Source organism: Spodoptera frugiperda, chromosome 23, assembly GCF_023101765.2.
Source record: "Spodoptera frugiperda isolate SF20-4 chromosome 23, AGI-APGP_CSIRO_Sfru_2.0, whole genome shotgun sequence".
In the NCBI taxonomy this organism is placed as follows: domain Eukaryota; kingdom Metazoa; phylum Arthropoda; class Insecta; order Lepidoptera; family Noctuidae; genus Spodoptera; species Spodoptera frugiperda.
Window position 1 is genome coordinate 12860230 of NC_064234.1, and position 24796 is coordinate 12885025.

Sequence of the window (24796 nt, forward strand, 5' to 3'; positions counted from 1 at the left end):
TAGGTATTTAGGTACAAGCATGGTGGGTACAAGAATAATAAAAATCAAATATTTAAATCGATCGATAAGTTGCGTGGAAGAAATTTTTATTAAGTTTAGATACCTAAATATTATTATTCAAATAAAAAATAATCATTGCGTTGCGTAGATTGAACAAACATAACTGGTCTTCAGTTTATTTTAAATACCAAAATTAGAATACCTATTAGCCGCGATTTACGATTCTAAATCGTTTTACTATCCAATATGCAATAGTCGTGGTATTTCTATAGTTAAAAGATCTATTAAAACTTCATTTGATTTGGGAATCGAACCCAAGACTGCTTAGTCATAGTCACACTTTCGATCACTGGACCTAGTTGTATACTGCGATGCTAAAATACCACCATGGTAATAAAAATATCGGTATGGTAGAAAATTTATTTATGTCGTTTCAACCCTTTTTACCTGCGTCAATGTCAACTGTCATTCAAATGTCAAAATCAGCTGCGTGATATTGGTGTTTGTTTGGAGAAATTAAATAAATTTCCTTTAACTTTATAGATATTTAAACAAATAGAAAATTAATAATGGCGTCTCGCTTTAGTGGTGCTTTACAGTTGACTGATCTAGACGATTTTATTACACCTTCACAAGTAAGTAATGAACTCTAACCTCAATCAATGTTTTTGTAGCATTTTGTCAATATTGCGTTTTCTATTCCTTGCCAATAAATTCACCATTTATTTGTACATAATATTACAACAAATCATACATTTTATTCTCAACTGATATTATACGATTCCAATAAGAATCCAATAGGACCAATATTTGTCAACATTGTGTGCCTAACCTTTATCAACAGGAATGCATAAAGCCTGTAAAAATCGAGAAAACAAAGACAAAAACTGGTGCGAAGATAAAGATAGGTGAAGATGGATACTTTGATGTGTCAAGTGGCAGAGAACAGAAGCTCCAGAAGGTGGAGATTACATTGGCTGACTGTCTGGCTTGCAGTGGATGTATCACGTCGGCTGAGAGTGTGCTAGTCACTAAGCAAAGTCAGGAGGAACTGCTGAGGTTAGCCTTGCCACTTGATAATAAACTTTAATACTCTTACTTTTATGTCCATTATGCTATAAATGTCTGTAGAAATAAAGTTAATAATCTTTGACTAGAAATTCTCTAACACACACTTTTTTTTTAATGGTCAATGTTTAGTTCAATACAATATCCATTTTTAGAATTTTTAGAAATCTTTGAAATGATTCTCATTATTATTATCTTTTATTGAATTTTATTTCCACCCCTTTAGAGTGTTCTCAGAGAAGAAGTACACAGATAACAAAGGAGTGAGTAGAGAAGTGAGTTTGATAGTGGTGTCCCTGTCACCTCAGCCTACATTGTCTTTGGCTGCCCGGTACAAACTGAGTCCAGAGGAAGCCACACACAAGTTAGCAGGTGCCTTTATATTCTTTGTCTAACATTAGAATTAGGTTCCAATTTGTGTTTAGTCTTTTGTATAAACAAATGTAATAAAATAACATTTTTAAATAATAATATGCTTAAGAATACTTCACTTGACCATGTCTTAAACTGTGTGTGTTTGACCTTGGCAAATGTATTGTCTTATGTGCTGATGGTGGTGCATAAGGGACTTAATGGTTTATTGAGTAAAAAGTATTATTTAGAAAAGAAATGCCTAAAATCAATATGATTAACTACACACTATAAAGGGTGAGATAACTTATTACTTATTTTACTTATACAGGGTACTTCAAAAGTTTAGGAGCGGACTTAGTGCTGGACATGACAGTAGCTGAGGACTTGTCACTGCTGGAGGCACAACAGGAATTCTTGCAGCGTTATCAGAACCAGCAGACTGACCCTAGTTCTAAACAGTTGCCTATGCTCGCTAGCTCTTGTCCAGGTAAGAATATAAACAAAAAAATGCGCACTATTCATGTACTACCTAAGTATAACAACTCCCTATCTTAAAAATAATAATGACAGCAGACAATGAAATCTCTGTGCAGCTGAAAGTGTAATTGTTAATGTAGTTTAGAAAATCAAACAAGAAAACGTGAGAAGAGTACCTGTACGTGTATAGTATTATTCGGATTCCATTCATTCAATCACCTTTTATCAATTCTTTCATTCTCTGAACGCGTAAACTGTACTGCGCGTGGCCGGCACGTTTGTATGAGATGCGTACGTACGCGTTGGCTAGGTATGGATGGAACAACAACGTCACGCCGTTTATCTTCGAAGGGGTAGGCAGAAATGCACATTACGGCACGTAATGCCGCTATACAATGTACACCCACTTTTCACCATTTGTGTTATAAGTCATATGTAATAGGGGGTAAGCCTATTGCCACTGGGCACAATTCCAGACTCTGCTACTTACTACCGAGATTCGAAAAACCGGAAAAAGCCCAGCAGAACTTTGCCTGACCCGGGAATCGAACATGAGACCTCTTGTCCGGCAGTCGCACTTACAACCACTCGACCAACGAGGCAGTCTGTGTACCCATAGCCTAACAATATAATAACTAGCAAACTCAATCAACAGGTTGGGTATGTTACGCGGAGAAAACACACGGCAGCTTCATCCTCCCGTACATATCGACGTCCAAGTCTCCGCAGCAGGTGATGGGGTCCCTGGTTAAGCAGTACCTCTCCAGGTGTCGGGAGCTGACGGCGGGAGAGATCTACCACGTCACCTTCATGCCGTGCTATGACAAGAAGCTGGAAGCCTCCAGAGAAGACTTCTATAACGAGATGCTGAGCTGCCACGATGTCGACTGTGTTATTACTGCAAGTATGTATATGTTACGGTAAATCTGATTAATTGAAAATTATTAATAATTTTACAAAATTATTAATAATAACCACACGTTTTGGTAAATGTGAATAATCGATCGGAATTTATTACTTTTTGTAGTGATTATTAATAATTCACGACACATATTGGTGAAAGTAATAAAATAAATATAAACCCAATGATTTTTGACCAGCAAGTATTTAGTTATAATATTAAACACCGTCTTACGATTATATTAATTAGAGATCACACAAACAAGGTTACTTGTACTTGCTTTAAACCGAAAGGACAACAAATTAACAGATTCTGAACTAGAATATTAAATAGTGTCCTTCCCCTTCTACATGTATCTGGGCTCGCTGTCGTTGCAGCGGTAAGTCCCCTGTTTGAGGAGTGGCTAGAGAGACGCCACGGCGTCCTCACCTACCGCCTGATGCAGGTGCTTACCGGACATGGGAGTTTGGGTAGGTTCCTGTTTCTGATTGGGCGGGAGGAAAAGCACGGGTGTCATCACTGGGAGGACCGCCCGGAGGACACGAAACAATTATTGTTTCATTAACAACATCAACACGAATCCTAAAAGCAATCACCAATAATCATATTTGGTTTGCCTGTATATCTTCTGTAGCACCTATAAATGCATCAAATTAAAATTTTAAAAGTATTGTCATAGAATTCAACAAATATTTGTTGTGCAAGTACAATATATTGCCGTTTAAATTGAAATTAAAATAACATCTTGGCCACTTATTACATTTATCATTACTAGGGTAAAATTATTAATAATAACCGACAAATGTGATTAATTTATCACTTTTACCTCGAGTTTCGGTAATTATTAATAAAAGTAGATAATTATTAATAATTTTCAATTATTCACTCTTACCGTAACATATATACTGACTAAAAACCACCCCGTTCCTACTCCTGCTTTTCGAGCCGGAGCCCCGGTAACCCGCTAGACGTTTAAGGTACCTACGCTACGCTACAATTATGAATAACTTCTTGATATTTAACCCGTCTGAAAATGTATATTATTACATATACACATGATCACATATCTCACCCAGATACCTTATTGATTCAGCACAAGCACGATTACAGAGGAAGGTGTTTCGAGTGTAATCCCCTTGTAGGCCAAAATATTAATCGTTGTACTTCGGCTTACCACTTCAAGGAATGAAACATCATGATGCAATGGCGTTATAATACATTATACTTATATGATCACTATGTATTGTATGAGTCCACTTCTTTAGATTGTTTTGATGTTATTTGTTTGTCTTAAATGATATAATGCTCGTATTGTCATGTTACGTTTTCATTGTCATGTTTTGAATTGTAATATTTGTGACATGCTAAGAATTTCAAGCAAAGAAAGTATTTGTTTCCGTAAGAAAACAAAAAATACGAGTCTAATGTTTTATATTAAAAAATCTACAAGACGGACATTAAAATAAAAATTAGTCATCTACCCCATTCCAAGCCAACTTTCCAACCGACGGATTATACCCCTTGCTTAAACCAGGGGCCTTAGTCTAGCTATACAACCTACATAGCTCCGTCCCTCTTGCACTGATCAGTGATCGACCATTCTGACACAATTGTGATAGCAGACTAAGGCCCCAGTTCCACTAAAGACCATTCGATTCCTTAGTCAAATGCTATCCACAAACTTAGCGATATTTCTAATTATGTCTATCCTTGTTTAGTTGAGCTGGAACAAATGCTAGACGTCAGCAACAAAGCCTTGAGTGACATACCTGGTGCTGAGCTGGACTGGCCGTGGGGCGCCCTGGGCGAGGCCCCGCCGGCACTGCGCAGGCACATCGGCTCGGGCTCCGGAGGATACGCCGACCATGTCTTCTTGTACGCCGCAGAACAACTGTTTGGGCAGACTAATGCACAACTTGTGTATAAAAATTTGAGGTAAGTTGGAAACAATACATACGTTTATTAAGTTTATAAACTCCTGCCTTTGTCTTATGTGGATAGGCAGAAACCATACATCTTCACCTAGTAATCCTTATACCCTATACTTTTGTCACATGTAAGCGCTTGGTCACTAAAGCGCACCAGTTAAGGACACTTTTAAGCTTAATGTCTTTTTATCTACAACGCAGTCCTTATGCAACAGGACACTGATGTGTCCGTGATAGACGAGACCGACAGGTTGATATGGCAACCTTTGCATTGGGCACAATTATAGTCTGCGTACTTTGCGTACTAATCATAATTCAGAATTTGAAACAATGATACTTGACCTGGAGTTAAGTAGAGCTAGTATTGAACAGTGGCGCGTACAGCCCTAAAAATAAATCCTACTTAGGAAACAGGGAACAATGTCTATTGCGGCTCAAGTGTCGCAAAGTATCGTAGGATGTCTACAGTCCACGTGTGACCTGACCCCATTGCTTCCAGCAATTAGTCAATGGCTGCATTGTTTGCAAAGTGATGCAACCTGCATGTTTGTGTCCGTCTGCTAGTGCGGCGGGAAATCAGGTCGTACTCGGTATGGAAGGATACTTGCACTTTGATTCGATTGTTGTTAGTGTTTTAGGCCATTATCTAAAAAAAAAAAGCATGCAAACAGTTCCACCGCATTCAGGAGCTAATAGATGATGCGTCATCATGATGAACAGATGCATCATCTGATGATGAGCCGCCCATGGACACTCGCTACACCAGAAGATTGCGAATTAAATAGTTTGTTAATGTTAAGATTGGCACACAATTATATTAAAAACTTGTGAAATATGATTTTTTTGTCATACATGTACATTATTGGCCTTATCTTCTTATCGTCACGCCTTTTACCCCTAAAGGGGTAGGCAGAGGTGCACAATATTCAATTCCAGACTCTATGCTACTATTGAGATTTTCTCGGAAAACTGAAAAAAGACCAATAATACTTTACCCGACCCGGGAATCGAACCCAAGACCCCTTGCCCGGCAGACGCACTTGCGACCACTAGGCCAACGCTGCAGTCAGTACGTATATTCTTGGTATTATAATTTATTTATTTTCGACTAGGAACCCAGACTTCCGCGAGGTGACACTAGAGAAGGACGGGCAGGAAGTGCTTCGGTTCGCCATCGCCAACGGCTTCAGGAACATCCAGAACTTGGTGCAGAAGCTCAAGCGGGGCAAGTCGCCCTACCACTACGTTGAAGTCATGGCCTGCCCATCAGGTAATAACCTTATATTATAATTTTGGATTTTGGGAAAATAAACTTTATTACAAGCACATGCAGTTGATTATCCAATAAAGAATTTCACTGTTTCAACCCCAATATTGACTAATTGGCATATTGACATAATATTGGGTTAAAGTTGATGCAGTGAAATAGTGAACAGAATTCTTGTTGCTTTGAAATAAAGTTGCTTTTTAAAGTGATATCGGTGTGTACCTACTTTAGTAATAATAGCTCTTACCTAATACCAGAAATGCAACAAAATATCGGGTGTGAAAAATTACGAATGGAATCTCTTCAGCCATTTTGACGTGATTAAGTAACAAACATACACATAAACACACAAACTCACAAACATTCGCATTTATAATATTAGTAAGATGTATAATATGCGATTGTTTGAATGGACAGGTATTTTAAGATACAGCGGAATGCATTGTTGACACTTTATTGTAACACTATGTATAATTAAACATTATAAATTTATACACTCACTCCTTTGACTTATGTGGATATGCAAAAAGTAATCCTATTACCTAGCGGGTTTACCAAGGCTCAGGTTCGAGGAGCAGGAGTAGGAACGGGGTGGTTTTAGTCAGTAAGAGCCTGACATTCCTTATCGTCTTGCCCAAGGCGGGAGAAGTCATTAGATGATTTGGCCCACTTAAAAAAGGCAGACAGTTGGTCCTTAATGGAACTATTTATCATTCAACTGCGACCAGGACCGAATAGAATTATCCTTTAAATTCTTGATGACGCTATTGGAATCCCCATACATACCAAAGGTAGTAATTAGGTAGGTAAGTGTAGGAATTAGGTGTACTCAAAATTGTCAAAACTCCTCTTACAAGATCTGTGTTCAGCAGTAGATAGACCACTATGCCACAAAGATCTTTATTCAAGTCGATGATGATGACTATCACAAAACCTCGTAACTATCGTGAGACATAATAAATTAACTAAAATCACTTCAGTCGGCTGCGTACGCTGCTCATGATGAAGAGTCCCTCTGTGACTCGAAACTAGTAGAGCATTTCTCCATTAATTTACGTGAGTAAACCGTGATTTTTAGTTAAACCTCTTTATGTTCTAGGATGTCTGAACGGCGGAGCTCAAGTGCGACCAGTGACCGGCGAGAGTGGGCGGGAGCTAGTAGCCCAGCTGGAAGCGATGTACTCCCAGCTTCCACTGGCCACGCCGACAGATAACAAGCTGGTTCGCAAGCTATACGCCGACTGGCTAGACGGCAGGGACTCTGATAAGGCGAAGGCAATGCTACACACGACTTACCATGCTGTAGAGAAATCTGATATAGCGCTCAATATAAAGTGGTGATTGGTTCTCTATTTATATTTTTACTTAGTTGAATTACTGCACGTTACCATTTAACATAGGCGTAGCCAGGGGGGGTTTGGGGGTTCAAATCCCCCCCGAAATGCGTACCTAGACATTACAGAGCGTTATTTTTCTAGTTAGCATAGTACATCCCCTGTTTGGCAAAGGTCTCTATGACTACCTATGAATCTGTTTATTACATATTACATAAATTGTTATATTTTTGTCATGTATGAAGGAAGTTTTATTTTTTTGTGTCACCCATTTCATGGGTCGACTTTCTTGAACCCCTCCCGAAACTAAAACCTGGCTACGCCTATGCCATTTAATATCGTGAGACGGGTTGAATAGATACTAGAACAATTTCCCAGTGGAATTCTATTCAGCCTGTTTTACCCTTATTGCATAATGCACCTTTTGGTTTGAGGATACGGTTGAAAATCGTTTGTAAATGCGAGGATGATTTTGAATTAAGAATTCTAATGTTATCTGCAAAAAGTTCATTTTTAATTACTGATAAGATTTAACCTTTTGTAACATTTTGTTGTTATTTGAAATTCGACTTTATTTTGTGAATTAATAAGATATAGTTTGGTGTAAATCTTGTATGAGGTTTATTGTAATTCAGAATCTGATTCTGTGTGCTATGTAATTTTCCAAAATATTATTGTTATAAGTTGCAACTATGTACGTTGTTTATCTATAGTTATTTAAGTATATAATGTTGTCTGTCTAGCAGTAAGCTGTGTGATGTACATTTCCGTATAAATACCGAATTCTTGTAAATATCACGGTCTAATTGTAAGAACAATACAATCGTTTGAAAACGTCTGTGTTTGTGTGGCCACCTATTGCATTATGTATGTAGCACGTACCTTACTACCTACTACTAATTCACTATACATACATATTCATTTCTTATTTATATTTCAAGATATTTTCACTTAAACAATTAAAGTTTCGACGACGATTGGCGATTAGATTATTGTTTCTAGTGATAAAAAAGTTATTTAAGTAAAATAATTTTTGACGAGGCTCTAGTGTCGCTTAATGTCTGACGACCAATAGAATTTGCTAATATCTAGTCATTACCCAATTAAATTAGATCCTATGCCTGACTAGTGCCAATAGTTGAATACTAACGTCAATGCTTAGATCTAAAACAAACTGTGTCAGTTAATTGTTAAATGTTTTATACATTATAAAATAACATGCCTGTAGTCTAATGATATCCCTAAATCACCGATGATTGATGATTTTGAATGTACGAAAGCGGCAAAAAATATTGCATATCCAACTAAACAATATTTGGCAAAAGATAATAATCCGTGGAACCGATTATTACTACCTGCAGATTATTACCGATTCCTTGCATGTAAATTCAGCACACATGCAACAATACACGCTTCATAACTCGATTACCAAATATTGACTAAACTTACGTATCTGATCATCTGACCGTGCCTAACTAGTAAGTACTACACAACTGTTCATCCGAGTTACCAACGTCGGGAGTTACGTCACGGCTCGTGTCGTGTCCGCGGCCGTGCCGTGACGTGTGAGGCGGCTTCTAACGATAATGAATAACGATGGAAGTGATCGATTGTATTCCGTGCAGTGGCGAGCGCGGGCGCGGCGACTGCCCGACCAATCTCGTGTTGTACAAATAATGTTTAGTGTTTACATAACAAGCGGTGCACTGCGCGACTGATCGCCCTACATCACGCGCCAGTACCGACAGTGCCATGGGGGGCTCGAGGTTGGCTCCTTCCAGGATATACTGTGTACTGTTCTGCACCATCATCAAGGCCGTCATCAGCACCGGCCTCGGCAAGTGTCCCGTCTACCCGCCGCTGCCAAACTTCGACATACAGCGGGTAAGTCCACCCTCGTTTTTGTAATGTAATGCTCGTTTTATTTGAAACCGAAAAATACCTATTCTCAAGTGAATATAGAGCTCGGTACGGTATGTAAATGAAGTAGTTTACACGAAGGTGAACATAAACACGCATTTATATTACTTCCTTGTTATTGAGTGACTGAAATTACACCCACCATGCTAGTCTATTTGCTTTACTGTAAAGGTTTTGATATCGGACACGACCATCTTATAAATACGGAGTTTAATCGGTCACATTCATTTCCGTCATCATCTTGTAGGATGTGTAAATACCAACTCATCACCCACTAGGTATTGTTAGTTTGTCCTATAATCAAGGTTCGATGCGCAGACGCTCCGTCTACATATTCAGATGTGGAACATTGTAAACAGTCACCTTGCGCCCTGCTTAAGTCCGAATGTCAAGCGGTCAACACGCAGCCGTATACGTTTATCATAATGCATTACTGGCTAGTTCGTGGCTCGTAGGTAAATCGGAAGGAAGCGGTACTGTACTATTGTTAGCGTAGTAGAACTTTGACATGCGCAATAAGAAAATGCATTACAAGTCTGCGAATTTAAAATAAATAGATATTCTGATTTGGCTCGCTCCTCTCCTATTCTAGGTCTTCTAACTTAGTCCTAGCTATCTCTACACTTTAGGAAGCTTTGATCTGGGAGATGTGCATTTAATTTTGTTTAGTTGTCGCCACTATTAGCTTTTGGCTTATTGCAGTTTCTACTCAGACAATCCTTGGAAAAATGTAACGAACTGCAGTTTAGGTAACTAAGCTATGTAGGTACCTTCATGGGAATTTTAGGATATTCAAGGTATTTTGGCGAGACCCATGTGTTTGTGTAGTATAGTACCCTAAGTAGTAGCAGCTTTAAAACAAAGTGCCTGTGAATTAATTCTACTAAGTAATCGAAATTATCAATTTTAATAATGTGGGTGTGTTTTTAAAATGTGAATGTAGACGAAGTTTTAAGGAAATTATTAATAGACACATAGCTATTTGTGATTTGAGATTAATTTTGTGATAAGACCTAGGAAATGACTGCCTGAATAGGCTCATGGCTTTTTATTGTTGAGTAGTTTCCGTAGATCTCGGTTCTTTACAGGAATTAACGTTATTACCCGAATACGTGAATTTGTGGAACGCGATCTCCGAGTCACAACCCAAAGCTTCGATTGTTGAGTCGTTTCCGTAGATCTCGGCTTTTAACAGGAATTGAACACACAATTATGGAACGCCAGTTCCAACTAATTCATAAGTAGGTAGGAACCTATAGGTGGGTATATGTACCTATAAAGTTAAATCGATTTTAGAAATGGTTTTCACTAGTAAAATATTTTGTTTGTCTATAACGTTGGAATAATTAAAAGAAACAAATAAAACATTGGTCGATGAACTTTATAATTAAAAATTTAATTAGTTACCCTCGTGGTTAGTGGTTACACTGTCACTGGGTTTGTATCGAGTTGTCGTTAAAATGCTACGGGAACATTGAGTCATTATTGATTCTCATTTTTAAGGATAGTGATCCCTCTCCAACCAACAAACGGGTACCTAGGTAGGTAGCTATCTGCCAATGTGACTGCTCTCATCCCAAACGAATACCTATTTAGGTAGCTGTTATGTTATGTTACCTACCTATGTATGAACGACTGCAGGGTTGGTGTAGTGGCTGGGTGACCAACTGTTGTCCAAAGTGACGGGTTCGATTCCCGTGTCGGGGATAAAGTGATAATGGATTTTTCTGCTTCAAACTACTTTTATAAGTCCGAAGTCGGGGTCATACTATCCAGTAAGTTGTAGTAACTGTTCCAGATGACAGGCACTTGGTACGAAGTGGAGAGATCGTTCTACCTGGTGGAGCTGACGGCGAGCTGCACGGAGCTGCACCTGACGCTCAACGAGAGGGGATACCTGCTCATCACAATCAATACGGTCAACAAATGGTAAGAAGTAAACAGATTGCATAAAGCACTCGATAAAGGTGACAGGTATTGACATAGTGCCCTGTTGCAACATGTTGCTAGCTCCGTAGTTGTTGATTGAGATTGGGGAGTGATATGTACGTGATTGACCACACATATCTACATAATCCACGTAATAATACACATTCGTAAGATAAGAACCAATTAAAAATAAGTATCTCCGTCTGTTACTAGCACAGAATAGGTAGGTACTAAGCTACACCTAGGTATAATTCTGTGGCCTGGGTGCTGAACGGGCCAAAGTACGTTTTAGTATGATACGAGATTGTCCTTCTCCTCCTCCGTGCGTCGTTTATCCTTAATGCTGAGGGTCGTGACCCCGACGAATAACTCTCTGATTAACTATATTTCGCCATGCTGCTCTTCGCCATCTTCGGCGATGTGAATGCCACACTGGCACGGATTTGGTCCGACCAACGTATCGGACTCCTGCCCCTTGGTCATGTTTATTGTAAAAGTATGATATACTTAAACTGGCATTACAATTTCGTTTCACACTAAAATGTAATTTGGCCCTTTTAGCACCAGGCCACAGAATTATTTGCTCAATATTGCATTGTATTCCCTTTACTTCAATGTTTTGTACCAGCTTCATGTAAAGAATTCTTCGTAATGTTTAACGTAGGACTAACAACCCATCAACAACCCACGGCATCGGCATCCCGAGCCACAACGCGTCGTCGATCTTCCGCTACAAGCTGAACAACCGCGTGCCGTACGTGATCGGGCGCCTGCTGCCCGGCGCCGGCGTCTACAACATCCTGTTCACGGACTACGACCAGTTCGCCATCGTCTGGTCCTGCACCAGCGTCAGTATTGCACATTCAGGTAGGAAGATTTGTTTTTTGATACTTCAACCATCGATATTATTATAGGTATCCTAAATACAGACGTCGACGATTTGAACCATAGTACACGATTAGCTCAGTGACTGGCCAGCCGATAAAGTGGTGTGAATCCGATTTTCGTACGGAACTTCTCTTTTTGTGATCCTCAAATTATTTCGGGTCTAAGTGTGATGTGTAAAATTGTATGTTTGTAAACGCACCAACATCACCTGTGCACACCGACATGGCCTATTTTGAAGGAGGGTAAATCATCCAATGAATTCTCTCGAGGCTAGAGGGATTGTCAAACTTTTACTGACTAAAAACCACCTCAAATCTACTCCTGCTTTTTGAGCCGGAGCCTCAGTAACCCGCAGCTCCAGCCACCGACATAATCTGGGTTTTCTTTTTAAATAGAGTCTGGGTTCGAAAGCAACATTGTTTCTTTTTATGTGTTATTGCGACTACTGGTTTGTGAGATCTGTCTAATTGTTAAATCATTAATGCTGATGATAATGTGTTCCAGATCACATCTGGGTGCTGGGTCGGCGGCGCGAGATCGAGGCCCCGGTGCGCGCGCAGATATACGCCATCATGGAAGAGCTGCGGCTCGACCCCGACAGACTCATCATATCTAAGAACAACAACTGTACCAATCTTTCTCATAATAAAGTCTAGCTTAGTCCATACCTTCTATCAATCATCTCTTCTTGCAACCCAGAGTACCTAGAACATTTTATACAAGCCTGGTTTATCATGTTGCAGTACAAATAGCAATAAGAAGATAAAATATTTATGTCATGTTATCCATACATTTGTGATAGATAATGGGAAAGGGTAATAAAAAACAGACATTCAATTTTTTGAAAAAATATCTTATATTTACAGTAAAGTTTAATATAGTAGAAAACTTATGAGAAGTTCAGTAATGATTCAATAAGAAATAATCATCACTCACTAGAAATTTATCACGAACGACATGAAAATACTAGGCCCTGTTCACTGGCCATATTCTTAGGTATCTTCAATAGAAAAACCCTTACAATAAATGCCACGAAATTTCTTAGAATAAACATAATATGGTTGTGTGTGAACAGAGCCCCTGTGATGACAAGTACATTAAAAGTAAAACAAGAAAAGAAATAAATAATAAATTATCTATCAAAGAAAAATATGTGTAACCAGAAAATAAAGAATATAAACAACATATACAGTCAAAAGTTTATCTGTAACAACATTAATCTATTATTTTGGCCAAGTTATCCATAAATATAGAATCAAACAGTTTGGTTATCATATTTGGCATAGTATTGAAACAGTATATTATTGTAACATTAACAGACATAGCATCAAACACTATCACATCTATTATTATTTATTATTGCTGTTTATTATGATTACTATTTATTATGAAGATCAAGACCTCTAAAAGTTTTGAAACACCTATGAAGATCGGATGGCTTACATAATGTTACAGTCTTTAACATATTGCTATAAAAAGACCATCATTTAAGGCAAGATCTACCTAGATTTAGAATGATTGTTACTATCTGTAACCTTAGGCCTCACATAACACAAACATAAAATTAAATAAAAACAACAATATGTTGCAATGTCAACATTATTTGTGCAAACAAAAATAAAGTGCATATAAAAACAAATATATTATTATCAATAAATTAATCTGAACAATACCTTGTTTAAGTACTGAGACAACAGACTGCAGTATTTGCTAGACAGCCAGTTTATCAAACCAACACCATTACCTATGAATGTATCCCTCAATACACAACATACATACAGTGAAACATCTGTGAACACATTATAAATTGCTATGCGATCACAAGCAGTCGGAGGAAAGTATTACCAAGTCTAAGATTCACACATTAATAATTAATTTCTGCACTGCCAACACAATTACTCACTTCTGTCAATTTGAGGCACTCAGCGTCACGGTTTCTGTAGTCATATTGTGACAGTGACGATATACTGTCCACGGGGCTGTCACACTGGCCGTCAGCCTGTGGCTGCCCTGTGTTTTGTGCGGACTGCTTGTTGCCCTCCATGGTGTACTGGTGCATCCACAGCTGCTTCTCCTCAACTTCCTTGCTCACCACAACAAACAATTCCTTTTCTTTACTATCCAGCTGTTCTTTCAGGTACGCTATTAAATCACTACTCTGTAAAGGAAAGAGAACAAGTAAAATTATTCAAATGCATTTCAATTTGTAAATAACATAATCAGTTTAATGAAAACACATATTCTGATAATATTATCACATAATGTAAGTGATTGCAGATTGCTATTGATGATAATTACCCTTCCAATCAATTGTGGTGATTCTAGTTTGGAGTCCAGATTGTAGAAGTTGCCCTGTATCTGTCTTATGGTGATCCAGTGCCGACGTCGCAGCGGTAACATCACAAACCCTAGCTTATAATCCGATGGCACGTTCAGGATGAATCCACAGATGTTTGACAAATCCAAACAACCAGGGTCTCTGGCAAGGAAAATGTAGCATTATTACTTAAAGTAAATCAAGGTAAAATTATATCTCAATAGCTATTTGAACAGAAGACAATACTTGAATAATATTAATTATTATATTTTATTTATTTATTCTTAGTAGTAGGGTATTATGTTGGACCCTATCCTACCCTACCTATTAGAGTGAAATACTTACTTCCTCTTATCAAACCAGACAGCTTCACAGCCTTTCTTCTGTAAGGCTGCCATTATCACATTGATGTCATAGTTGCCCAGCCCCAGCATGGAGCGGTGCGGGTTGATCCACACATTTGGTGATAGCCTGCTGCATATTGCATCTAACTCTGACTTCGAATATGTAGCTCGCATCTGGAAATACAAAAGTCCATTATAACAGACTTTATCACCCGTATTCACTCAAAACTAAAATAAGCAATAGATTAGCCATCAAACAGTCTTAGAGTTTCAAGTACCTAACAATAGCGCTTGACGGTCACACCTGACTAAAAACAATAAGGCTCATTAAAATACAATAATTACCTGGAATAAATTGTTAAGTGCATGTAAAGCGCACAACTCTTTAACCTGTTTTTCATGATAAATTGTTTGTTTCGAACTCATCGCGTTTACATCTCATTCAAAGTGCTCCTATTGAACAAAGCCACATGGTCTTCTTATTAAGACGCCTGATATATTGTTGGATTTTTTACATTAATTATCTATACAACACGGATTAAAAGGATTTTTATGTAAAAATCGCAGAAAGATATTCACAAACTTGACAATTTTCTTTGACAAACAATTTAGCTTGACTCTTGACAGCTGTCCTTCAGTTAGATTAGAGAAGTGTCTTCAGCACTCCGTACTAAGCACAGAACAAAACACATTTCTTTAGTATGTTACTATGCTTTTACTCATGTTGCGAGAATTTCAGTTCGTTTTATTGCTCTCTGGACTTTGTTTGGTTATGGTTTAGCATGGCGGGAATACTTGAATGTTTGAAGTTTGGTTAAGTTAGGTTTGACAGATGATGTAAATAAAAGTAATAAAATTGTTCCTAATAAAATATTTGTCATAACTATTGTTGTTATAAGATAAACAAAAAATGTTTGAAACAAATGAAATAGAGGGATTATTTCCTGAAGATGAATATGAAAATCATCTATCTAGCGTCAATAAATCTACGTTACAACAACTTCAACTTTCTTTACCCAGGTAAATTCTAATTCCTATGTAAACTTGCACTATAATAATTAAACAGTAGTTTAAACAATTTGTTTTGTGTTCGTAGTGCCTCTAATATAACAACAAATGTCCTGCTGAACGATGTTTGGAAAACGAATCAAGAGTTGATGACTGCTGATGCTTTCAATCATATTCTTAGCTCTGCCAATAATCTTCTGCAAAATGCTGATACGAGTCAAATGAAAACATGGAAAAGTAGTTTAAGGTAATTGTGAACCACTAAAAGCAATATAAGTACTTTCGTTATTTACTCTCAACACTTATTAAAATTATATTGCAGCAATTTTGATCTACAATCTCTTGTTGAATGGAGAATGCCAAATTGCGAACAATGCAACTCCAATTCGAAAGGAGACATAAACCTTTTTCTGAAGAACAAATGTATGTGTAACCTAGGTTTAGTGGAAACTACAGATAAACCTTCAAAACAAACACACAACACTGACACAAAAAGTAATTCCTATTTCGTTAAGAACTTGAATGTAGACAGTTCGAGTCAGGAGTCAAGGTCTGGGGATGAACAGAAACAGGTATTTAAGCCAAGGTTTGGGAGAGTGAAACCTTGTAAAACTGTTGGTCAGCCACAGCCGACAATGTCCAGTACTCCTATAGCTGAGGAAGTGGACTTTGATAAAGAAGAAGAGGAGAACAAAGCACACAAGAGTAATGTCGCTAAGATTATGTTCAAGACTGCTAAAGAAACTCTGCTAGCCTCTAACCCTGCAGCCAAGAGGACATTGGGAACTTCCAGGAAAGCTCAGGCTAAATTTGTGTCACCGATGATTGGAGCTCAGTAAGTAAAATAACATCAACTTTACTGGCAGTAAGCAGACACTATCAGAAATTCAATAAAAGTAGTTTGCTGTTACATATTATTTTGTTACATTTCTATATCTGTTACTATTTGTAGGGATAAGCAGGAGACTGTGGAGCCTGAAGTGACAGACGAGCGCCTCAAACATATTGATCCTAAAATGATTGAGCTAATTGAAAGTGAAATTATTGATAAAGGAACTCCAATAGGTTTGTATTAATTTACTAGCACAAAATATTGTTTATATTCATATTCCATAACAAATGTTTATTCATGTGATGATTTAGAACTATAAAATAAAGTTTAGGTATGAGCCCAAAAGCATTAAAAAGCAAAAACCAATGACAAATCGTATATTCTTCCAGGTTGGGATGACATAGCTGGACTACACCTAGCTAAGTCAGTAATACAGGAAGCAGTGGTGTGGCCTCTGCTTCGCCCTGATATTTTTACGGGGTTGAGACGCCCACCTAAAGGAATCCTCTTATTTGGACCACCTGGCACTGGGAAGACTTTAATTGGTAACATCAACTTTTGACATCATTATAGACTTATCCATTCATTTAGCACACTACACACTACAAGTTAAGAGTGCTTTCTTCCTCATTGAGTGATTTCCTTTTCTCAGTAATATAACTTATGATCCTGTCTATTTCTAGGTAAATGTGTAGCAGCACAATGTAACGCAACATTCTTCAGCATCTCGGCGTCATCGCTGACTTCCAAGTGGATCGGTGATGGAGAGAAGATGGTGCGCGCACTCTTCGCCGTCGCCAGGTGTCACCAACCTGCTGTGAGTACTTTCATGCGAATATTGTACTTAAGACATGTAATATAACATCACACCTTGTATTCCTTATGAAAGGAGAATATACTATTTATTAATATATTGTAAGGCTTGTGCCTGCCAAGCCCCTGTATTCAGCTGTCGCACTAGCCATTAGTGACGCCTAAATTTTATTTTTTATATAATTATATCTTCTGATTTTGGTTCGTTTTCAGGTAATATTTATAGACGAGATAGACTCTCTGCTGACGCAGCGCAGCGACACGGAACATGAAGCCACCAGGAGGATCAAAACTGAGTTCTTAGTTCAGTTTGATGGTGCAGCTACTGGTAAGCTTTTTTTGTCATTGGTGTTAAAACATTATTGCTACCACATAGATTATATGCCACGAGCTTCTTCTCGACAGTCTTTTTAGCTAACTTTTAATCCGAAAAGGGGATGTTAAATACAGATTTTCCGCCTTACAATGAGTTCCTAGTAATAGAAGAAAAGCCTATTGCCGTTTACAAGAACTATTCCAAATAATTTTAAAAATCGAATAAAATATTATTAAGATGTTATGTCACAGGTGAAGAGGATCGTCTACTGATAGTGGGAGCCACTAACCGCCCGCAGGAATTAGACGAGGCAGCGCGCAGGCGACTCGTCAAACGACTTTATATACCACTACCTGACGCCGACGTGAGTATTTGGTGACTCGCAGAATGATTCTTGTATTAATTAGTCAGCAAAGGACAAACGTCTTTGAAGACCAAGCTTAGCAAGTACATTATCAGATCTATTTATATTTTACAGGCTCGCAAGCAGATAATAACGAACCTGTTAGCGAACGAAACCAATGACCTCACATCACAGCATGTTTCCGAAATTGCGAACTTGACGGAAGGTTACTCCGGCGCAGATATGAAGTCACTATGTTCCGAGGCCGCTATGGGGCCCATTCGCTCGGTACCACTATCTCAAATCGTCAGCATTGATAGGAATAAGGTAAGGTTACAAATAACTTATATAATCATTAATAATGAGGCCTATTTGCGCTTCTTAGATGGCGCTAGTATAGCGTGGGATCCTGTTTGTTCAACATAGAATCAGCTAATGTTGAACCATTAAATATCTTTTAAAATGGTAGTCCTTGTTATTTGGTATATCAAATGTGTAAAATGAACTCCTATTTTCAGGTGCGACCCGTGTGTATCCAAGACTTTATAAATGCTCTACAAAGGGTAAAGCCCAGCGTGTCTCAAGATGATCTCGGACAATATGTTAAGTGGAATAATACTTATGGCCAAGGATTTTAATAAAAAGGAATTAAATATAACATTTGTTTTTTCTTGTGTAACTATAACACGTTTGCCAATTTCTTTTCTATTGGAATAATTCAAAATTAGTTTTCAAGCTAAAAATAATTTAAAAACAACTGATTTCTAAACTGTCGCTGTCTGTTGATTGTCATTGTCAATGTCTAATGTTGATTAAAAGTGTCAAGTCTATACTTGTGTGCCTGACGACTGTGATGTGATCTTTGTGATAACAATTTTAGCGCGAAAATTACAGATATTGCATATAATTTTATAAAAATGACATAACATTCCGCCTGCATTGTAAATAACTCGAAGATATATAAAACTAGTACAAAATGGATAAAGATAATCGTGTGGTTGTGTTAATTGACATGGACTGTTTCTATTGCCAAGTTGAAGAAAAACTTAACCCGGAATTGAAGGGAAAACCTATAGCTGTAGTGCAATACAATCCTTGGCAAGGTGGCGGGTACGTAAGACACGAAAAACATAATATAAACTACAAAGAGTAACCTAGTTTTACACCATACCTATTGATACTCTGATTGCTTCAATATTTCAAAACACTCAGTGCTCAATTTGTTTTAGGATTATTGCAGTAAACTATGTAGCCAGAGCCCGGGGAGTCACTCGCCACATGAGAGGGAAGGAGGCCAAGGAAAAGTGCCCGGATATAGAATTGCCATCTGTACCTTGTCAGAGAGGCAAGGCTGACATATCCAAGTAAGTTTTTATATAAACAACTTTTCTATAGCTTTTAAGTTCTTTCTGCCCTTGATCAGCCCATTTCTATGCCCTTGCTTGTAGCCATAGGCTTAACCCTAATGCCTGCCCTTAAATATTTAAAATATTTTGGCTTTCCTCTGTCAATTTAAGATAGTAATATTTCTTCTTCCAAATTATTTCAGGTATAGAGATGCTGGAAAAGAAGTAGCAAGGGTGTTGCAGAAGTTCACCCCTCTGCTAGAGAGAGCTTCCATTGATGAGGCTTACCTTGACATCACAGCTCCTGTAAGTAGCTCTAGACTATATTCCATTCTATTTGGAAAAAAGCTGGGGTCATACTAGATACTTTTTCCTTTACTGTTTTTACAAACCTTATTTCATAGTCTTAATTACTTTGATTTCCAGGTGGAAGCCCGACTAAATACTCTGAATGTTAACTCAGTACACACAGACATGATGCCCAACACCTTTGCCCTTGGTTATGATAGTGTGGATGAGTTCCTGGCCGACGTTCACACATGTGGCTTTGAGAACATTGAGTTTGACTACGAACATGCCAAACGGTTGCTTATAGGTGCTGTCATTGTCAGCGAGATTAGGGCTGCTGTTTATGAAGAGACAGGTATAAACTTGCATTTATTTCTTGTGTTATTGTAAAGGAGGAATTTGTAGTTTAATATTTTTTGTGATTTCAGGTTATAGATGCTCAGCAGGCATAGCTCACAACAAAATCTTAGCTAAACTAGTGTGTGGAATGAACAAACCTAACAAACAGACTATTCTCCCAAAACATTGTATTAATTTATTGTACAGGTATGCATTTAAATTATTCTTTTAAGCAATCATTTAATTGTTCAGTAATATGGGGAGTAAAAGATTTTTTTCGTATTTTGCAGCACATTGCCCCTGAAGAAAGTAAAACATCTTGGAGGAAAGTTTGGTTACACAGTCTGTGAAGTATTGAAAATAAGCAATATGGGAGAGCTACAAAATTTCACAGAAAAGCAATTACAGTCCAAGTTTGATGAGAAAAATGGGTAAGTAAACAAAACTAAGTCAAGTGCTCCTCTTGTCTACATACTGTTTCACTGAATTTATATATCTTTTACAGAACATGGCTATACAATATTGCACGAGGGATAGATTTGGAGCCAGTTCAAGCAAAGTTCAATCCTAAAAGTATAGGATGCTGTAAAAATTTCAAAGGGAAGGCTGCTCTCCTTAAATTAGAGAGCTTGCAGAGATGGCTCAAAGACTTGGGTGATGAAATAGAAGACAGATTAGAGCAGGATGCAATAGAAAATAATAGGACACCAAAACAAATGGTTGTCAGCTACTCTGTACAGATCTCAGACAGAGATATAAGTAGTTCCCGATCATATAACTTTACCCCTGAAGATGAACTGTGTGGTGAACTATTCTCAAACAAAGCTTTAGAACTTCTTCTGGAAAGTTCTGAAGGAATCAAGATTAAAGGTAAGATGCATACTGGCAATCTATTGAATTAGAAATGTGTTGCATATTATTCTCAATTACTTATTTGTTACAGATTGCCCCAGTGACATGAGATTAAAAGCTCCAATAAAATTCTTAGGTATCAGTGTTGGAAAGTTTGAAGATAATACAGAAGTAAAGAAAACTAAGAAAATATTAGATTATTTTGCTGCTGGAGCATCTAAAGATGTTACTGTGAAACCTAAAGAAGGAACTAAACAAGAAAAGATCAATGAAACAAGTGATACAATTAAATCTGAACCCAAAACTAACATTGGTAAAGACTACATAATGCAAAAATTCTTACAAGCATCACAGAAACCTCAAGTGAGTGAAAGTATAATGAAAGATAATGTTGAACAAATCAATCAAACAACTGAGCCAGTTCTACAGTCCAGCTTGGATAAACAGGAGTCATTTTTTGCTAAAATATTGAACCAAAACAAATACAATCCTAACATTAGTAGAGTGCAACAAGACGTAGATCTTCAGAAAATACGACCAACAACGCCAGTCTGCGATGTAGTCGCGTGTGGGGAAAATAGTAATGACTCCAATTATTCTGGTTCAACAATCAATGATGAAATAAACAATAGTGTGGCTTTGTTTGAAGAGGACCCTACAAAAGTAATTCGTGTTAAAAGTATTAGGGAGCTGTTAACTAGTTCGCGTCTAATCAATGAAGACCCTGACTCCGACACTGCATCGGAACCTGAACAAAAAAGTAATGAAGTGCCGCCCATGGTGCCTCGAAACGAAGTGCCAAAGGCGCCTCAAAATGAATCACATTCAGAGACATACCAATGTCCTGATTGCAATAAAGCAATAGCTATCACTGAAGTTGCTGAACATTCAGATTTTCATCTTGCATTGAAATTGAGAGAAGAGGAGAGACAACATGTGCGTACAGAAATAAAGGAAAGAAAAGAAGTCAAATTGAAACAAAATATGGAATCTAAAAAGCAACAACAGACCACCAAACCTGAACCTGTATCTTCTATAGCTAGCTTTTTAGTTAAAATTGATGACAATATTCCAACAGAAATATGCTCAACTTGTGGAAAAAAGGTCCCTTTGGATAAGTTTGGAGAACATCTAGATTTCCATGAAGCTCAAAAACTAAGTAGAGAACTAAATAAGAAAACCAGTCCACAGTTTACTGGCAATAGTGTAAAACGAAAACGGAAATCTAATTCACCAGTAAAGAAAAATAAAATGCCATGTAGGCCAATTGACTCATTCTTTAGGTGACATATTGTGATATATTATGATATTAATTATTATAAAGTGGAAATAAAAATTAAAACAAAGTAGTTGTTGTTTCATGGTGTAATTATGATGTTAAAGATTTACATGCTGTAGATCTCATTTTGGATCTTCCTCCACGCGTCGAGGGGTCCGTGCTCAGGGCGGTACTTGACGTTGCAACCGTCATTGGCTAGGCGACCGTCCTCACGCAGCTTCTCAAACTCTTCACGCTCGTACTTGGTGAAGCCCCATTTCTTGGAGACGTAGATCTGAAATTGATTATTATGTATTTAAAATTAAGTTCATGTCTTTAGAAAGCAATAAATTGAACAAGATGCTCTTTAAAAATAGCTGAGCTTCACAATAATCTGTGTGGGATTACCATACCTTCTGACGGCCGGGGAACTTGAACTTGGCACGACGCAGAGCCTCGATGACCTGCGCCTTCCAACGGTCGCTGGAGCGCACGGACATGATGGGCTGTCCAATGCGCACACGCGCTACGGTACCTTGGGGCTTGCCGAAAGCACCACGCATTCCAGTCTGGAGCCTGAAATATGCCAATTTTAACATAAGTCCATTGGAATAATGTTAAGTTTGATCAAGATACAGTAGTTGTAAGATTACATTTTAGACTTCAATTCAAGACTATTGGGGTGTTCATGTTAGAAGCTTCAAATAATGAATTTAGGATGACTTGAAAAATCTGGTACTCTTCAAGGGCCAACACCTATTCCTACAAGAAGCGTTAAAGAGGCTATAAAGCACTTGATGAGTCAGTAGATTTCTTCTAACTTTACAGTGTAGAAGATGACCAAGGAAAATCTATAATCCCATTTTGAAAGTCATTCTGTTTCTATGAATCATAACAAAATTGGATAAACACAATATTGTGCAACCATGACTACAATGTTTTGTTTATCACTGTTTACCGATGTGACATGACATGCAACTTTAAATACAGCTTATCATGAATGTGATACAGGCATGATAATAAGAAAATTGAGTACCTAAGTTCCATATGAATTTGAAAAGTATAGAGAGCCATTATAAACAAAACCAAGTCATAAAAATTAAGTTACCACCCAATAATAAGTGACTTAGGACTTTACATCCTTCCTTCTGAATTTTGGACATTCTAAGAGTACAAGTCTAATATGAAATAAGCAAATAATTATTATTTGTGTGTCTAAACACACTACACTTGGGAAGCATGCAGGTTGAACACAAAAGGTTCAGTTAACAGTCTCATAATTTGAAAAAATAAACTTGTAAACTTTTATAAATACAGACACATGAGAATTTGCAAATTAGAGGTTATATCCAAGACATTTATTAATCTGTTTCTAAAGCATTCAATTTTGAATAAGTACAAGACACAAGCATCCCTTGCATTCTAGTTTTAAGTCTAACATGATGGTTATTGGTCTATGGTGCCACAGCTTCTATTTTGAGTTCATTGTTGTACAAGTTTTTAGGTTAGGTCAACATGAAACTTTATTATTATTATTTCATTCCAGTATCAGTTAAAATGTGATCCAATTTCTTACAGTACAAACTGAATTCAATAAAATTACTAGTTTATGAACTTCCTAACACATAAACAAAGCATGCAATTATAGTGTCTTTACAAATGTACACCTCAAAGTTAAAAAAACAAGGCAGGAGGTTATTACTTGTACATAATGAATGAAAGTATGCTTACCTATCAGCTCCAGCGCACGATAACATTTTGTTGATGCGGATGACATGGAATGGATGCAGCCTCATGCGGATGTGGAACTGATCTTTGCCGCAGTTCTTGACAAGATACTTGTTGCAGCAAATACGGCCTGCTTCCAGAGCCTCAGAGCTCAGCTGCTCGTATTCGTCAGACACCAAGTGGACGCATAGTGGGAAGTCGTCCACCGTAGCCTTCTTCTTACCCAAGTCGAAGATACGGATCTTGGGGTCGGGCACACCACGACAGAACCGTGATTTGGGGTATGGTTTGTTTTTACAATACCGGTAACTGAAACATAAATTAATTTAGTTAGTAAAATATGTTCAAATGATTACGAAAACAACTTTCAGAGGTTGTAAATAATTTACCATCTCGCTGGCCGGCGCCCCATTGTGATCTGAAATAAATAAAAATATTCACTTAATTAGTTTCACACAACACGCCTTTGCAATATGAACAAGAAATATCAAGCACGATTCAAGATTACAATAGATTTTATATCAAAAAATTTATCCGCACCTTCACAAAGTGACACCACTTCCACGAAAAGATAGACGGATGTTAGTTTGACATTGACGTAAACTTTGGCTCTGGGTTGCAAGTACACAAAAATATTAAGTTATTTAAATAGTTTTACTAAAATTATTATTTTATAATCTCCAACCCAATATTTTAATCAGTTTCTTACAAAGAGATATCATTTTATTTAAAATAATTATTATCCTAAATCTTAACAAACAAACATGCTTGGAAGTTTTGGGACATGGGTTGATGCCTGACATGAGTTACGATACGATGTAAGTTATTAGTTAGTTTAGTTAGAATATAATTAGTACTATTAGGGTGAACCCTGTGATGTAATGATAGTTAAGGTGTTTTTAAATGAATATACTATTTATTTTCTTTATTAAATGTGTTTATTTTT

At 37.5% G+C, this 24796-nt stretch overlaps 6 protein-coding genes across 6 annotated transcripts; 4 read left to right on the forward strand and 2 right to left on the reverse strand.

The window, feature by feature from the left end:
* Window positions 1–468: 468 nt before the first annotated feature.
* On the forward strand, window positions 469–8163 carry LOC118266622 (probable cytosolic Fe-S cluster assembly factor GL21135). The gene is made up of 8 exons (XM_035580071.2): window positions 469–635; window positions 845–1059; window positions 1295–1440; window positions 1751–1909; window positions 2555–2803; window positions 4519–4735; window positions 5841–5998; window positions 7095–8163. The coding sequence occupies exons 1-8, from the start codon at window positions 570–572 to the stop codon at window positions 7334–7336; spliced, it is 1452 nt and encodes a 483-aa protein (XP_035435964.2). The 5' UTR covers window positions 469–569; the 3' UTR covers window positions 7337–8163.
* A 768-nt stretch (window positions 8164–8931) lies between these two features.
* Window positions 8932–12731, forward strand: LOC118266625 (apolipoprotein D). The gene is made up of 4 exons (XM_035580074.2): window positions 8932–9213; window positions 11048–11178; window positions 11843–12045; window positions 12571–12731. The coding sequence occupies exons 1-4, from the start codon at window positions 9082–9084 to the stop codon at window positions 12720–12722; spliced, it is 618 nt and encodes a 205-aa protein (XP_035435967.1). The 5' UTR covers window positions 8932–9081; the 3' UTR covers window positions 12723–12731.
* Window positions 12732–12898: 167 nt separating this feature from the next.
* LOC118266626 (josephin-2) lies at window positions 12899–15348 on the reverse strand. Its single transcript, XM_035580075.2, has 4 exons — window positions 15073–15348; window positions 14729–14901; window positions 14365–14545; window positions 12899–14224 (listed from the first exon to the last, which is right to left on the reverse strand). Exons 1-4 carry the CDS (start codon window positions 15151–15153, stop codon window positions 13931–13933), a joined length of 729 nt encoding a protein of 242 aa, XP_035435968.1. The 5' UTR covers window positions 15154–15348; the 3' UTR covers window positions 12899–13930.
* A 191-nt stretch (window positions 15349–15539) lies between these two features.
* On the forward strand, window positions 15540–18697 carry LOC118266621 (fidgetin-like protein 1). The gene is made up of 10 exons (XM_035580070.2): window positions 15540–15747; window positions 15824–15982; window positions 16058–16570; window positions 16688–16800; window positions 16957–17112; window positions 17251–17384; window positions 17594–17708; window positions 17948–18060; window positions 18175–18366; window positions 18558–18697. Exons 1-10 carry the CDS (start codon window positions 15638–15640, stop codon window positions 18675–18677), a joined length of 1725 nt encoding a protein of 574 aa, XP_035435963.1. The 5' UTR covers window positions 15540–15637; the 3' UTR covers window positions 18678–18697.
* A 154-nt stretch (window positions 18698–18851) lies between these two features.
* Window positions 18852–22213, forward strand: LOC118266620 (DNA polymerase eta). The gene is made up of 8 exons (XM_035580069.2): window positions 18852–19149; window positions 19269–19403; window positions 19589–19691; window positions 19812–20028; window positions 20102–20219; window positions 20303–20443; window positions 20518–20882; window positions 20956–22213. The coding sequence occupies exons 1-8, from the start codon at window positions 19016–19018 to the stop codon at window positions 22149–22151; spliced, it is 2409 nt and encodes an 802-aa protein (XP_035435962.2). The 5' UTR covers window positions 18852–19015; the 3' UTR covers window positions 22152–22213.
* Window position 22214: 1 nt separating this feature from the next.
* Window positions 22215–24521, reverse strand: LOC118266624 (60S ribosomal protein L10). The gene is made up of 5 exons (XM_035580073.2): window positions 24391–24521; window positions 24240–24268; window positions 23854–24159; window positions 22536–22698; window positions 22215–22417 (listed from the first exon to the last, which is right to left on the reverse strand). The coding sequence occupies exons 2-5, from the start codon at window positions 24260–24262 to the stop codon at window positions 22250–22252; spliced, it is 660 nt and encodes a 219-aa protein (XP_035435966.1). The 5' UTR covers window positions 24263–24268; window positions 24391–24521; the 3' UTR covers window positions 22215–22249.
* Window positions 24522–24796: the final 275 nt, after the last annotated feature.

What these genes read in the sequence shown, in the direction of transcription:
- LOC118266620 (XM_035580069.2), top strand. Translation starts at nt 19,016, where the DNA reads ATGGATAAAGATAATCGTGTGGTTGTGTTAATTGACATGGACTGTTTC. An exon ending in GGCAAGGCTGACATATCCAA is followed by an intron (nt 19,404 to 19,588) that starts GTAAGTTTTTAT and finishes AAATTATTTCAG; the next exon opens with GTATAGAGATGCTGGAAAAG. An exon ending in TGCTGTTTATGAAGAGACAG is followed by an intron (nt 20,029 to 20,101) that starts GTATAAACTTGC and finishes TTGTGATTTCAG; the next exon opens with GTTATAGATGCTCAGCAGGC.
- LOC118266625 (XM_035580074.2), top strand. Translation starts at nt 9,082, where the DNA reads ATGGGGGGCTCGAGGTTGGCTCCTTCCAGGATATACTGTGTACTGTTC. An exon ending in CAAACTTCGACATACAGCGG is followed by an intron (nt 9,214 to 11,047) that starts GTAAGTCCACCC and finishes TAACTGTTCCAG; the next exon opens with ATGACAGGCACTTGGTACGA. An exon ending in ATCAATACGGTCAACAAATG is followed by an intron (nt 11,179 to 11,842) that starts GTAAGAAGTAAA and finishes TGTTTAACGTAG; the next exon opens with GACTAACAACCCATCAACAA.
- LOC118266621 (XM_035580070.2), top strand. Translation starts at nt 15,638, where the DNA reads ATGTTTGAAACAAATGAAATAGAGGGATTATTTCCTGAAGATGAATAT. An exon ending in CTTCAACTTTCTTTACCCAG is followed by an intron (nt 15,748 to 15,823) that starts GTAAATTCTAAT and finishes TTGTGTTCGTAG; the next exon opens with TGCCTCTAATATAACAACAA. An exon ending in TCAGCATTGATAGGAATAAG is followed by an intron (nt 18,367 to 18,557) that starts GTAAGGTTACAA and finishes TCCTATTTTCAG; the next exon opens with GTGCGACCCGTGTGTATCCA.
- LOC118266626 (XM_035580075.2), bottom strand. Translation starts at nt 15,153, where the DNA reads ATGAGTTCGAAACAAACAATTTATCATGAAAAACAGGTTAAAGAGTTG. An exon ending in CACTTAACAATTTATTCCAG is followed by an intron (nt 14,902 to 15,072) that starts GTAATTATTGTA and finishes TTGTATTTCCAG; the next exon opens with ATGCGAGCTACATATTCGAA. An exon ending in CACCACAATTGATTGGAAGG is followed by an intron (nt 14,225 to 14,364) that starts GTAATTATCATC and finishes TTTCCTTTACAG; the next exon opens with AGTAGTGATTTAATAGCGTA.
- LOC118266624 (XM_035580073.2), bottom strand. Translation starts at nt 24,262, where the DNA reads ATGGGGCGCCGGCCAGCGAGATG. An exon ending in GGGCGCCGGCCAGCGAGATG is followed by an intron (nt 24,160 to 24,239) that starts GTAAATTATTTA and finishes TTTATGTTTCAG; the next exon opens with TTACCGGTATTGTAAAAACA. An exon ending in TCGTGCGCTGGAGCTGATAG is followed by an intron (nt 22,699 to 23,853) that starts GTAAGCATACTT and finishes GGCATATTTCAG; the next exon opens with GCTCCAGACTGGAATGCGTG.
- LOC118266622 (XM_035580071.2), top strand. Translation starts at nt 570, where the DNA reads ATGGCGTCTCGCTTTAGTGGTGCTTTACAGTTGACTGATCTAGACGAT. An exon ending in GCTCGCTAGCTCTTGTCCAG is followed by an intron (nt 1,910 to 2,554) that starts GTAAGAATATAA and finishes CTCAATCAACAG; the next exon opens with GTTGGGTATGTTACGCGGAG. An exon ending in AGTCATGGCCTGCCCATCAG is followed by an intron (nt 5,999 to 7,094) that starts GTAATAACCTTA and finishes TTTATGTTCTAG; the next exon opens with GATGTCTGAACGGCGGAGCT.